The sequence below is a fragment of the Salmo salar genome, chromosome ssa03 (assembly GCF_905237065.1).
Source record: "Salmo salar chromosome ssa03, Ssal_v3.1, whole genome shotgun sequence".
Taxonomy (NCBI): Eukaryota; Metazoa; Chordata; class Actinopteri; order Salmoniformes; family Salmonidae; genus Salmo; species Salmo salar.
In genome coordinates this window covers 13,209,160-13,222,468 of record NC_059444.1, presented here as the reverse complement: position 1 = coordinate 13,222,468, position 13,309 = coordinate 13,209,160, and the positions used below count along the sequence as shown (strand labels likewise).

Here is a 13,309-nt window from a genome sequence, read left to right as displayed (position 1 = left end):
CGTGGTCCCATGGTGTTCATACTTGCGTACTATTGTTTGTACAGATGAACGTGGTACCTTCAGGGGTTTGGAAATTGCTCCCAAGGATGAACCAGACTTGTGGAGGTCTACCATTTTTTTTATGAGGTCTTGGCTGATTTCTTTTGATTTTCCCATGATGTCACGCAAAGAGGCACTGAATTTGAAGGTAGGCCTTGAAATCAATCCACAGGTACACCTCCAATTGACTCAAATGATGTCAATTAGCCCATCAGAAGCTTCTAAAGCCATGACATCATTTTCTGGAATTTTCCAAGCTGTTTAAAGGCACAGTCAACTTAGTGAATGTAAATGTGAATGTATCACTGCAATTGTGATACAGTGAAACATAAGTTAAATAATCTGTCTGTAAACAATTGTTGGAAAAATTACTTGTGTCATGCACAAAGTAGATGTCCTAACTGACTTGCAAAAACTATAGATTGTTAACAAGATATTTGTGGAGAGGTTGAAAAACGAGTTTTAATGACTCCAACCTAAGTGTATGTAAACTTCCGACTTCAACTGTATACAACAAAATGTACAATGTGGACCCAGAGGATATCACTTGAAAGTATTAATTAAAACGCTTGTTTCCAAAGTGGTCCTTGATGGTAAAAACAATAACACATAATGACAAGTGGGGATGTAGTCAATCTCTCCTCTACTTTGAGCCAAGAGTGATTTGCATGCATATTATTAATGTTTGCTCTCTGTGTACATTCAAGGGCCAGCTGTGGTGCCCTGTTCTGAGCCAATTCCAATTTTCCTGAGTCCCTCTTTGTGGCACCTGACCACAAGATAATGTCAAAAGCCGCACTGAAGTCTAACAAAACAGCTCCCACAATCTTTTTATCATAAATTTCTCTCAGACAATCATCAGTCATTTGTGTAAGTGCCGTGCTTGTTGAATGTCCTTCCCTATAAGTGTGCCGAACATCTGTCAATTTGTTTACTGTAAAATATCATTGTATCTGGTCAAACACCTTTTTTTTCCAAAAGTTTACTAAGGGTTGATAACAGGCTGATTGGTCAGCTATTTGAGCCAGTAAAGGGGGTTTTACTATTTTTAGGACAGCCATATAGTCGAAAACCAAATAACCAGTTTTAAACAGTCAAAAGTTAGTGGAACGGTTTACATGATAGCTATGGCGTTGCAGGAATGCGTTTGAACAACGATGGCACAAATAAATAGAATTCCTATGTTCCATAGCGAGAAAGACATAGTTAACTTATACCTACCCCCACACTTTTCAGGACTGGTATTTCTGAACATATTAACATGTAAATACACTTAGAAATGTTGACAATGCACCGAAATGCATATAATCTACATGTTAACTAGCCCTTTAAAGGAGTCGCCACAGTTGAATGTAGTCGAGAAACACTTTCATGCCAGGGTTTAAAATTTTTAATGCAGGCTGCTCGCGGAATCCTCTAAGAAGCGTTTTCAATTTGATGAGGGAGAAGGAGGACCTCAATTCCTTTTGAAAGGAAGGACCTAGAGTTCAATAAGACTTCAGTCTCATTGCCTTTGCTCCAAGTTGAAGCTCTCTAAATGCTGGCTTTTTAAGACTTAAAGCTTAAGGAAGATGACAGATGGCGGCTTGTTGTGGTCTGACCAATTGCAAAATGCCTGTTGCTATGGTGCCCTTTTTCTTCTTCTACTCATTTTCCAAAGCTAAGCATCCCTCCTGTTTATTGACCTGGGCTGAGCAGACTTGAAAATGCTCCGGTTGTTGACGAACGGGAGGTTGGATCTCCAATCTTTTTATTTGGTTGGTGTGACCGACTGGGTTCGAACACAGTTCTTCTGCATCATGCCACAGGACTGTTAGCCCTTTGAGCTAAAGCCTATGCATAGCTCTAAGATCTAGCACAAGTCTTCAGGTCTCAGGCAAAGTTACTCAACATTTGAGCGTGTCTGGCTAAATAAAACCACCCCTGTGCATTAGGATTGCTCTCTTGGTATCTTATTATAATAGAGGGCGGGAAAGAGAGCTTTAATCTTTAATCTTATGGCCTCTCCTTTTCATCCCCACCTCCAATAAATTCTACCATATTTTTGGGACGGATGGTGACCATGGAGATCAGTGATTTCCCGTCACCGAGCCTCTCCCCCCTACCTTCCCACTATCGATACCGCCCCCTTTTTTTGTCCAAGTAAAACAAAGCGTGGTGCTGAATGGGCTCTGAGGTAGGTAAATGTATTCAGTGACATCAGCCAGGACGATTCTATTCTGCCGGATTCCTGTACCATTTGTTTCCAGCCTTGTTTGAGGGCCGAACACTCTGTTGGGCTCATTGTCCCGTGTGTATTCCACACAGGCCCACAATTAATGGGGGCCTTGTCTAAGGCTTCTGGAGCAGAAACTTCTGTTGGGGAGGGGGACAAAAGGCAGGCGGGCCACTGCCAGGAGTTGCTATGAGAGGCCCCCCTCTTTAAGAAGGTCTCAAAGGGAGGAGGTGGGGAGAACAAGCAGAGGCCTGGCTGAGATGTTTAAGTGATCCCTCTATACCCATCTGGCTGTCCTTGCTCTCGGTGTCACACAGCCCAGTACATTTTTTTTACATTTTTTTTTATGTAACCTTTATTTAACTCAGTTAAGAACAAATTCTTATTTACAATGGCGGTCAAACCTGGACGACACTGGGCCAATTGTATGCCGCCCTATGGGACTCCCAATCACGGCTGGATGTGACACAGCCTGGAATCAAACCAGGGACTATAGTGACGCCTCTTGCACTGAGATGCTGTGCCTTTTACCGCTGCGCCACTCAGTTAAAACGGTCGATTCCTGGGATTTGGTGATTGAGATGTCCATTCCACTGCCCATTTTGTCTTGGAAATATGTGGAGCGGTCCATCTCAAACCAGGTAAATGTGAAGATAGGTTAGTGTAAAAACAAGAGCAAACAACCCAGGGTGCTGTCTTTGTTTAAATGTAATGTTGTGGACACAACATGTCAATCATCATCAACAGTCATTGACGTGAACAAAGTGCCATAATGTTTAGAGCATGCGTAAGTTAAAGTAGCAATATATTTTCTTTAAATATATCCAGAAGGTTATCCTAATCTGTGCCCGTCTAACTCAACCTCCCTTGTGTTGGGGGTTGTTATCAGACACTGTTGGCCCTCGATAGCTTTCTAACCCCCTCCCATGGCGGCCTGGGCCTCTGTGCCTCTCTCTCCTCTGTGTTTCCCACACTGATACTGATCTGGAGTGTGCCATAAAGCACAGTTATAGATCACGGTGCACAATAAAGGCACGTCTCCAGCCAGACCAGCAGGCTTACTGAGCATGGAGCTGATAAGGGGAAACATGTTGTCGCTTCCCCTCCTATCCTGCACCGCCCCTCTCCCTGTTGTCTTGTCCCAGAACCCATAGCCCTTGTTTGTGAAAGAAAGAAGAATTGTGTACATTGAAAAATAGCATCACCTCTGGACACCTAAATATTCTCTGCACACCGTGTAGTCTTTAGAAGATACTCGCAGAGAAAGGCACCTGTGAGAATCCTCTTATCAGCGTTGAATCATGTTTTTTTTGGGGAGGGGGGGACTGGTCATTTTACACATTGGGTGTAAAACAGTCTCCATGAACAGAAAAAACATGATTACATGGCGGATGCCCCTGGCTTTTGCCTCCTTATGTGTCCAAAAATAAAGATAATGTTGAAGTGTTTTTGAGGTCAGTATTGAGGTTTTATTTATATTCACATTATTAACAAAGTATTTGAAGTTACAGATGACTAGTTTCTTTGAAAAATAGAGAAGGTGCAGCAGACCTGTATTGTTGTTCCCCTCTTCTGTGATGTGGGCCCTGACCTTTTGGGGTCATTTGACCTGAAAGGTTTTAGGAGCTTTAAAAATGAGACGTTAGGGGACCTGAAGTCTGTCAAGAAGGTAATAGTAAGAGCAACCTGATAACCTTGTACTCTACGGTGATAGTTCATTTCTTCTGCATGTTAAAACTGAGACGTGAAGGTCATTGAGTGCAACTTGGAATCTATTAGTCACAAAAATGTGATGGTAGTTTACAGAGAGATTGTCTGTAAAGGCACAATGACCTGAAAAAGGCTTTCTTTCAAAAATAACACTGACGATGTTAATCAAGTACATTGACTAGTCACTCTTCAATTAGACAAAATGTAAATGCATTTCTGTGATTTTATTTTATTATGAACCAAGGGTAAAAAATCAGGAAACCCAGTTTTCAATTCAGTCGAGAAGTGAGTTGAAATGTAATGAATGAATTGAAAGATCAATCCCTGACCTCAGTAAATCATATAGTAAATACAGTGGCAAGAAAAAGTATGTGAATCCTTTGGAATTACCTGGATTTCTCCAAACATTGGTCATAAAATTTGATCTGATCTTCATCTAAGTCACAGCAATTGACAAACACGGTGTGCTTGATCTAATAACACACAAATTATTGCATTTTTCTTTTTTCTTCTATATTGAATACAGCATTTAAACATTCACAGTGTAGGTTGGAAAAAGTATGTGAACCCCTAGGCTAATGACTTCACCAAAAGCTAATTGGAGTCAGGAGTCAGCTAACCTGGAGTCCAATCAATGAGACGAGATTGGAGATGTTGGTTAGAGCTGCCCTGCCCTATAAAAAATGAACACAATTTGAGTTTTCTATTCACAAGAAGCATTGCCTGATGTGAAACTTGCCTTGAACAAAAGAGATCTCAGAAGACCTAAGATTAAGAATTGTTGACTTGCATAAAGTTGGAAAGGGTTACAAAAGTATCTCTAAAAGCCTTGATGTTCATCAGTCCACAGTAAGACAAAATGTTTATAAATGGAGAAAGTTCAGCACTGTTGCTACTCTCCCTAGGAGTGGCCATCCTGCAAAGATGACTGAAAGAGCACAGCGCAGAATGCTCAATGAGGTCAAGAAGAATCCTAGTATCAGCTAAAGACATACAGAAATCTCTGGAACTTTCTAAAATCTCTGTTGACGGGTCTATGATGTGTAAAACACTAAACAAGAATGGTGTTTGTGGGAGGACACCACAGAAGAAGCCACTGCTGTCCAAAAAACTGCTGCTGCATGTCTGAAGTTCGCAAAAGAGCACCTGGATGTTCCACAGCGCTACTGGCAAAATATTCTGTGGACAGATGAAACTAAAGTTGAGTTGTTTGGAAGGAACACACAACACTGTGTGGAGGAAAAAAAAGGCACACCAATATCAAAACCTCATCCCAACTGTAAAGTATGGTGGAGGGAGCATCATGGTTTTGGCTGTTTTGCTGCCTCAGGGCCTGGACAGCTTGCTATCATCGATGGAGAAATTAATTCCCAAGTTTATCAATACATTTTGGAGAATGTAAGGCTCTGTCCGCCAATTGAAGCTCAACAGAAGTTGGTTGATGCAACAGGACAATTAACCAAAACTCAGAAGTAAATCAACAACAGAATGGCTTTAACAGATGAAAATATGCCTTCTGGAGTGGCCCAGTCAGAGTCCTGACATCAATCCGATTTGAGATGCTGTGGCATGACCTCGAGAGCAGTTCACACCAGACACCCCAAGAATATTGCTGAACTGAAACAGTTTGTAAAGAGGAATGGTCCAAAATTCCTCTTGACTGTTTGCAGGTCTGATCCACAACTACAAAAAACATTTGGTTGAGGTTATTGCTGTGAAAGGAGGGTCAACCAGTTATTAAATCCAAGGGTTCACATACTTTTCCCACCCTGCACTGTGAATGTTTACAGGGTGTGTTCAATAAAGACATGAAAAAGTATAATTGTTTGTGTGTTATTAGTTTAAGCAGACTGTGTCTATTGTTGTGACTTAGATGAAGATCAGGTCCAATTTTATGACCAATTTATGCATAAATACAGGTAATTCCAAAGGGTTCACATACTTTTTCTTGTCACTGTATGTAGGGGAGTGTACTTGTGTGTGCGGGAGAAAGGCTGTGTTTACACAGGCAACCCAATTCTGATCTAATTGGGGAAAAGATCTGATCTGTTTGGTCAAAAGACCAATTAGTGGCAAAAATATCAAAAATATCAGAAGTATAGTTGACTGGGCTGCCAGTGTAAACACAGCCAAAAACTGTGTGTGTGCGTGTGTGTCAAGGTTGTCAATAGTGTACAACAAAAACGTATTGTTATTTAGAGTTTTTGTTCTAGGATCAATTAAACTGGGGAACGGGCCAATATATGTATTTTATTCACCTTCAATGACTGTTACAAATAACTATGACAACTGAAACCTTCATATTATATCAATACGTTTCATCAAATTGAACCTGTTGGAAGTTTCTGATCACGTAGTAGCCTATCTCTGCTGTGGACCACCGTCTCAACAGATAGCCAATGGAAGCCAACCGACCCCCTGGCAACGTGTCCCGCGCGCTCATTGGTAGAAGGTTGGAGAATTAAACTTTGGGACGATTCACACGAGCCATTCGCGTGCAGCTTCCTCTATAAATATGACCGGAGGTGAAAGTGACAGTGTTGACTTGTTATCAACACCGTATTGGCAGGTCGTTAACTGCAGGATGTAGCCTCAGCACGTTGTAATAAACACCTGTAACGAACAGCGTTGGTCAGAAAAAAAGTACATGGCCGGTGTTTGAATATTCCTCAATAGGCTGGACTTAATTGAACAATTTTGGGACAAATGATTTGCTGAAGTTGACTGGACGATTGTGGGATATTAAAAATTGAAGATGCCGGCTGATATTTTGGAGAAAACTTCCCCATCTTCTGTTGCAGCCACTCCGTCGGGCGTAAATGGAAATCCAGATAAACTAAGGACTGCCTCAGAGCACAGAAAGGTAGGCCTACAGAAAAGCACGGAAATAAAACGATTCCTTTTTTTATATGTCAATTGTTGTTAATAAGTTACATGTCTAATAATCAATAAGTTACATGTCTAATAATCATGTTTGTTTTTTTATTTCAAGTCTTCTAAGCCAATTATGGAGAAGAGAAGACGCGCGCGAATCAACGAAAGCCTTGGACAGCTCAAGACACTCATACTGGACGCTCTAAAGAAAGATGTACGTTTAAAAAAAAGCTTTTATAATCATAGAAATGTACCTCTACGACATATGCTTCTATAATTATGTTAATTTGATGGATTGAAACGAAGCTCAAATAGATAATTAATCATGTGTAATATTCTTCTTGATGTCTATTTAGAGCTCCAGGCATTCGAAGCTGGAGAAGGCGGACATCCTTGAGATGACTGTGAAGCACCTAAGGAATATGCAGCGTCTTCAAATGACTGGTAGGTTTCATTCTAGACGTGCATGTTTAAATTGCATCTGTGACTGTTCCCACAGTACTATATGCATAAGTCCATCAAACCTATTGATAGACCTACTGAGTATTATATAATTACATTTAAAGGATTTTCTGAACAATATATCCTCAAATACATCATATTATTTCACTTTACAGGCGCTATAAGCACGGATCCATCAGTCCTTGGCAAGTACAGAGCGGGATTCAGCGAGTGCATGAGTGAAGTCACCCGTTTTCTGTCCACGTGTGAAGGGGTGAACATGGAGGTCATGTCCCAACTTCTCAGCCACTTAGCCGGTTGTGTGTCACAGATCAACACCGTAAACTACTCAACTCATCGCCAGAGCCTCCCCTACCCTCCGCATCCAGCGCATCCAACGCTTGGCCAAGCCATTGTGCAAATCCCAAGTGCGTCGCCTCCGAATGTAATCATGCCTTGCAAAAGTGGCTCGCCAATCAACTTCACATCAGAAGTGGCAAAATTATACAGTGGACTTCAGATTGTGTCAGCGACAGATGGACAATTCGCCTTTCTGATTCCAAGCGCTGCCCTTGCGCATATGAGCGTGCCAAACGCCCTACCGGGCAATCCAACAGTTGCGGTGGCGGTGTCACCTGTTGTACCTCCCATCACTGCAGACTCCGTGTGGAGACCATGGTAGGGTCATTAGACTGAAGGACTTTTATGCACCATAACACATTTTTTTCTGATATGAGTTTTTGTATATTTTTGTATAGGCTGTTCAAAGCAATAGTCAAGAGTGATGCTTACTCACATGTTGTTGTTCTTTGATGGAGAATACACTTTTCCATGAGATATATTTTCAGTGATGTCATGATCATGTTTTATTGTTGTGTAACAACAATTATTCAAATGCCCTCAAATGCCATCCTTCAGGAAATCAATAAATTCTTCAAATGAAATTGCAATGTTTAACACCTGAAAATTGTGACTTCTTAACTACATTTAAAATAATTGTCTATCCTTGCCCTAATGATACCCACATGAAAAACTACTACAGTTTACTATAGAATACCACAGTACTTAGAATTATGTTGTAAACTGTAGTATACTGTAGAGTACTATACTACACAGTAATATATCTTGAGCATGTGTTGTACTTACTATAGAATATATATACACTACCGTTCAAAGAAAAATCCATGTCTCAGACTGGCCAATAAAAATAAAAGATTAAGATGAGCAAAAGAACACAGACACTGGACAGAGGAACTCTGCCTAGAAGGCCAGCATCCCGGAGTCGCCTCTTCACTGTTGATGTTTAGACTGGTACTATTTTATGTTTAGACGGGTACTATTTAATGAAGCTGCCAGTTGAGGACTTGTGAGGCGTCTGTTTCTCAAACTAGACCCTCTAATGTACTTGTCCTCTTGCTCAGTTGTGCACCGGGGCCTCCCACTCCTCTTTCTATTCTGGTTAGGGCCAGTTTGCGCTGTTCTGTGAAGGGAGTAGTACACAGCGTTGTACGAGATCTTCAGTTTCTTGGCAATTTCTAGCATGGAATGACCTTCATTTCTCAGAACAAGAATAGACTGACGAGTTTCAAAAGAAAGTTCTTTGTTTCTGGCCATTTTGAGCCTGTAATCGAACCCACAAATGCTGATGCTCCAGATACTCAACTAGTCTAAAGAAGGCCAGTTTTATTGCTTCTTTAATGAGAACAACAGTTTTCAGCTGTGCTAACATAATTGCAAAAGGGTTTTCTAATGATCACTTAGCCTTTTAAAATGATAAACTTGGATGAGCTAACACAACGTGCCATTGGAACACAGGAGTGATGGTTGCTGATCATGGGCCTCTGTACGCCTATGTAGATATTCCATAAAAAATCTGCCCTTTCCAGCTACAATAGTCATTTACAACATTAACAATGTCTACACTGTATTTCTGGTCAATTTTATGTTATTTTAATGGACAAAAATGTGTTTTTCTTTCAAAAACAAGGACATTTCTAAGTGACCCCAAACTTTTGAACGGTAGTGTATATATAGTATACTGTAGAATACTAAAGTAAATACAACAATATACTCCAGACCGCAACAACACTACAGTAAATACTACAGTCCATAAAAACACTACAGTAATTTCTATAATATATACTACAGTATTTCATTTGCATATACCCTGCCCATTCCCCTCCCCCATATCCCAATTTGTTCAGCTCATAAGTGAGAAACCTACATGACAGGTATAGATCACATATTGTGTTCCCTACAGGTTGTAGAAAAGAGCAGAAGCTCTGAACCATCCATTCAGACCTCATTCCTACCTACCTACCTACCTACCTACCTACCTACCTACCTACCTACTTATTTACAGGTTATGGAAAATGTGCTATTTGAATATTTTGTTGAGGACAAAGCTCCCACTGCTATGTCAAAGATAATAAAAAAAATGTACTATAGTAAATACAACAGTAATGTCTGCAAAAAATCAACAGTAAATACTACAGTATACTATAGTGATGTCCACAACACTACAGTATACTATAGTCATGTCCGCAACACTACAGTAAATACTACAGTATACTATAGTAATGTCCGCAAAGTATTCACTGTAGTGTTTTTTGGGGACTTTAGTCTGCAAAAACACTATAGTGAATACCACAGTAAAGTCCACAAAAACAACACAATCAAAACAATAGTATTTAACCATAGTATACTAGTATTTTGTCATGTGGGTGTTCTGTGATTGAATACCCTATTAAGGCTGATCTAACCACAGAAATAAATGAAACACAGAATTATCGGATCTTGGACTATGCACCGAACACAGAACAGCTCTTTCTGCTGAGCAAACCAAAAATCTTCCTTCTCACCCAACCTCACCTCTGAGCTATCATTGATCGGTGAAGGGGCATGCAAGAGTTCTATGAATTAACATTCAAGCCTGTACTGTAGACACACCAACCCATGGCCATGTTCTAGTGCTCTGACTCTAGTGTTATCTTCCCATCTCATCCCTGTTAGCCTCATCTGTCTTCTACTTCTTTTTTTCCCCCGGCTGGAAAAAATAACTCTTAGATGAGGTGAGGAACCTGAGAGGTTGTGAGAACGACTCTCAGCCCAGCAGGCAACGGCCAGGATAGGGGTGGGGGAGGTGGTGAGTCTGTCGCACATGAGCAGGGCTGCCTGCCACAGAGGAAATCTTGACATACAGGACAGGAGCTGAACATGGGGAGGGAAGGTTCCAGAGGAAGGGAGGGTGGAGAGAGAGAAGGGAGAACAGAGAGAGGTTCTGGAGGGAGGGTAGGGAGAAAGTTGGGAGGGCCAGACAAAATGTTCCTAGCTTGTTACCAATACCCAATGACTATATACATGTGACATGCAATGACTTTATGGTGACCCCCTCCATGCATGCTGTTGCTCCGGGTAGAGGTTACCAGAGGGGACAGATCTAGGGTGCGAGTAATGGGGTATACGACAACAAAAGTAATGTCAAGCTACATTTTAAACTGGGTGGTTCGAGCACTGAATGATGATTGGCTAAAAGCTGTGGTATATCAGACCGTATACCACGGGTATGACAAAACATTTTGTTTTAACTGCTCTAATTACGTTGATAACCAGTTTATAATAGCAATAAGGCACCACAGGGATTTGTGGTATATGGCCAATATACCACGGCTAAGGTACTCTGCGTTGCGTTGTGCATAAGAACAGCACCTCCTCAGGCCTCATTGCTTAAGTATACTACATTAAATTCACGAGGTTCAGGAGTTTTATTATGTGCTCTTCATTCTTTAGAATATTTCTCTTAAAAAAGTAGATATGCTTTTACATAAGTAGTGGTAAGAAATGATACAGAAACAAGGTAACTTGAGTTTGGCTCCCGAAGGTGTGACAATGCTCCGCTCAAATCATGACTGACACTCGTGACTGTGAGTCAAGCTTGTCATTAAGCTAAAAAGGATACTCCCAAAAATCACAATGCATTTTGAATGTAACTGGATGGTGCAAATCAGACTAATAGCTAAATTATTCAAAGTGACCTGAACCCCTATTTGATTTACATACAGGAAGTGCATGTTTGCACATGGGATCTTGGCGGCTTATCTTAGCGACAGGCGGGGAATAGCGCTGCTGTCTATTTAACGGTCTGGCACCCAGCTAATGGAGTGACTAGCACAGTGTGTGTCCAGTGTGTGTCCAGGGTTGAATGCTCCCACAGAGGGCCATAAGGAGAGCTTGACCAGGGGTCACAGGTGCCTGTCACGCTGCCTCACAGGACTGGACTAGCCTAGAACCAGATCTTTTTGTGTTGCCTTGCAACTCTGTTTGGCATGACAATGACCATATGAGTTGGCAAGACAGCACAAACAGATCTGGGACGAGGCTTGGACTGGACAGCTCCAATACAACATGCAGTCTGAAATATTCTAGTCCCTCTGTCACTATAGGACACCGTTTTGACAACATGAAGAAGGTAGAGCTGGTGGAAAATGAGAGAGCAATAATCTGAGTGTTTGTGATTGAACTGATTTATAAAAAAATAACAAAAATCTGCAATTTACCTCCATGGTCTTATTGTAAGAGTGCAGACATCAGTCTGCATTACAAACTTGTCTGAAAATCATTTCCAATGTGTAGTATTTGAAGTGATACAGTGCAATTGGGCATCTTTGTCACACTTTTAAGATATCACCCCTAGAAAATGGCTGAACACCTTTGGGTTAAATAAATTTGCTTTTTTAAACTTTGGTGGCTCAGTAACATAATTACGTTTCATCATAAAAGGTATTTTCATTATCGAACAACTTTCTAACTCAGCATATTTTCAACTTGGAAACACAGCAAAATCCCTCTCTCTTCCCAAATAATGTCAGTCAAACCCACTCCTGCTCATAATGCAGTCAATTAAGTTTACAGTACATCTCTGTTTGACCAAAACATACCATCCTGGCAATGTGTAAGAGCCCTAAAAGCCAAATAGAGCCTCCCTGATCAGAACTGGCCTTTGAGAAAGGGCCCCACAACACAAAAACAAAGGCAGGCCCCTCAATGGCTCAATGACTCCTCTCTGTGTGGCCCTCTCACTCTTCATAAAGGACCCAGCTCTTGTTTATCCAGGAAGAGGTTTAATGGTCCGCAGGGGGGAGGACCATGCTGTCACTTTCACCATGCTGGGACTAGAGGCTCATTGTTGAGTAGGTCCCAAGACTCCTCTAAGGCCAGGCTACTCTCTTCAGAGACAAGAGGGCTACTACTGAGTCTCTGCTCAGATTTTAGTTTCTTCTAGCCAATCGCCAGCTCCTCTCTCAACTCCTTCCTGTGGACCACCTGAAGTATAATGGATGCATTTGGACTGGTGTTGGGTGGAGGCCGGCCCGGGATTTAACAACAGCTGAGGGTCACTCTACTCAGAGAAATATCAACACTGTTTACCAGTGCTAGCTAAGACATTGGCCCAGCCAGTCTCATTCTTCTCCTTTCCCCTCCTTCCTGCCTCTTTTCTTCTATTGCGGGCCTTCCAGGCCGTCCCTCTCGCCCCCTGGGTTTGATGCTCGTTTTTCCCATACCTTCTAAAAGGGAGTATGACAAGCTTTAAGTTAGCTCAGGCCTGGCCCCTCAGTGTAATCTGTGATGGATGAGTTGTTGGTCACAAAGACAGTGACATGGTGACAGGAACCCTGCTATGGGAAACCTATCTTCCTGACATGTATCGGAAACCTCCGCTGTGACTGCCTCTATGGTGAATTGGCCTGTATTTTTCTTGGGGGCTGTAACAATGTTTTCCAAGGGTGAACTCTATGGGCAAATAGTTCACATGCAATGGTGACGCTAAACAAATCCATAGATTATGCATTTGACATCAGTGGTGAATGAATTCAGATACTTGTGAACTAGAGAATGGCCCCTCGTCAACCCATCCTATTCTCTTGTCTTTGAGTTATGAGCTTGTTATTGAAAACAAGATAATTATTCTCAAGGACTTACATACTTGGACGTGAAGGTTGTGCAGATACATGAATGTGTATCATCACAGGC

General features: G+C 41.5%; 1 protein-coding gene across 1 annotated transcript; it reads left to right on the top strand.

Moving 5' to 3' along the window:
- Positions 1–5,919: 5,919 nt before the first annotated feature.
- On the top strand, positions 5,920–8,233 carry LOC106599183 (transcription factor HES-1-B). Its single transcript, XM_014190300.2, has 4 exons — positions 5,920–6,827; positions 6,957–7,052; positions 7,195–7,282; positions 7,456–8,233. The coding sequence occupies exons 1-4, from the start codon at positions 6,720–6,722 to the stop codon at positions 7,959–7,961; spliced, it is 798 nt and encodes a 265-aa protein (XP_014045775.1). The 5' UTR covers positions 5,920–6,719; the 3' UTR covers positions 7,962–8,233.
- Positions 8,234–13,309: the final 5,076 nt, after the last annotated feature.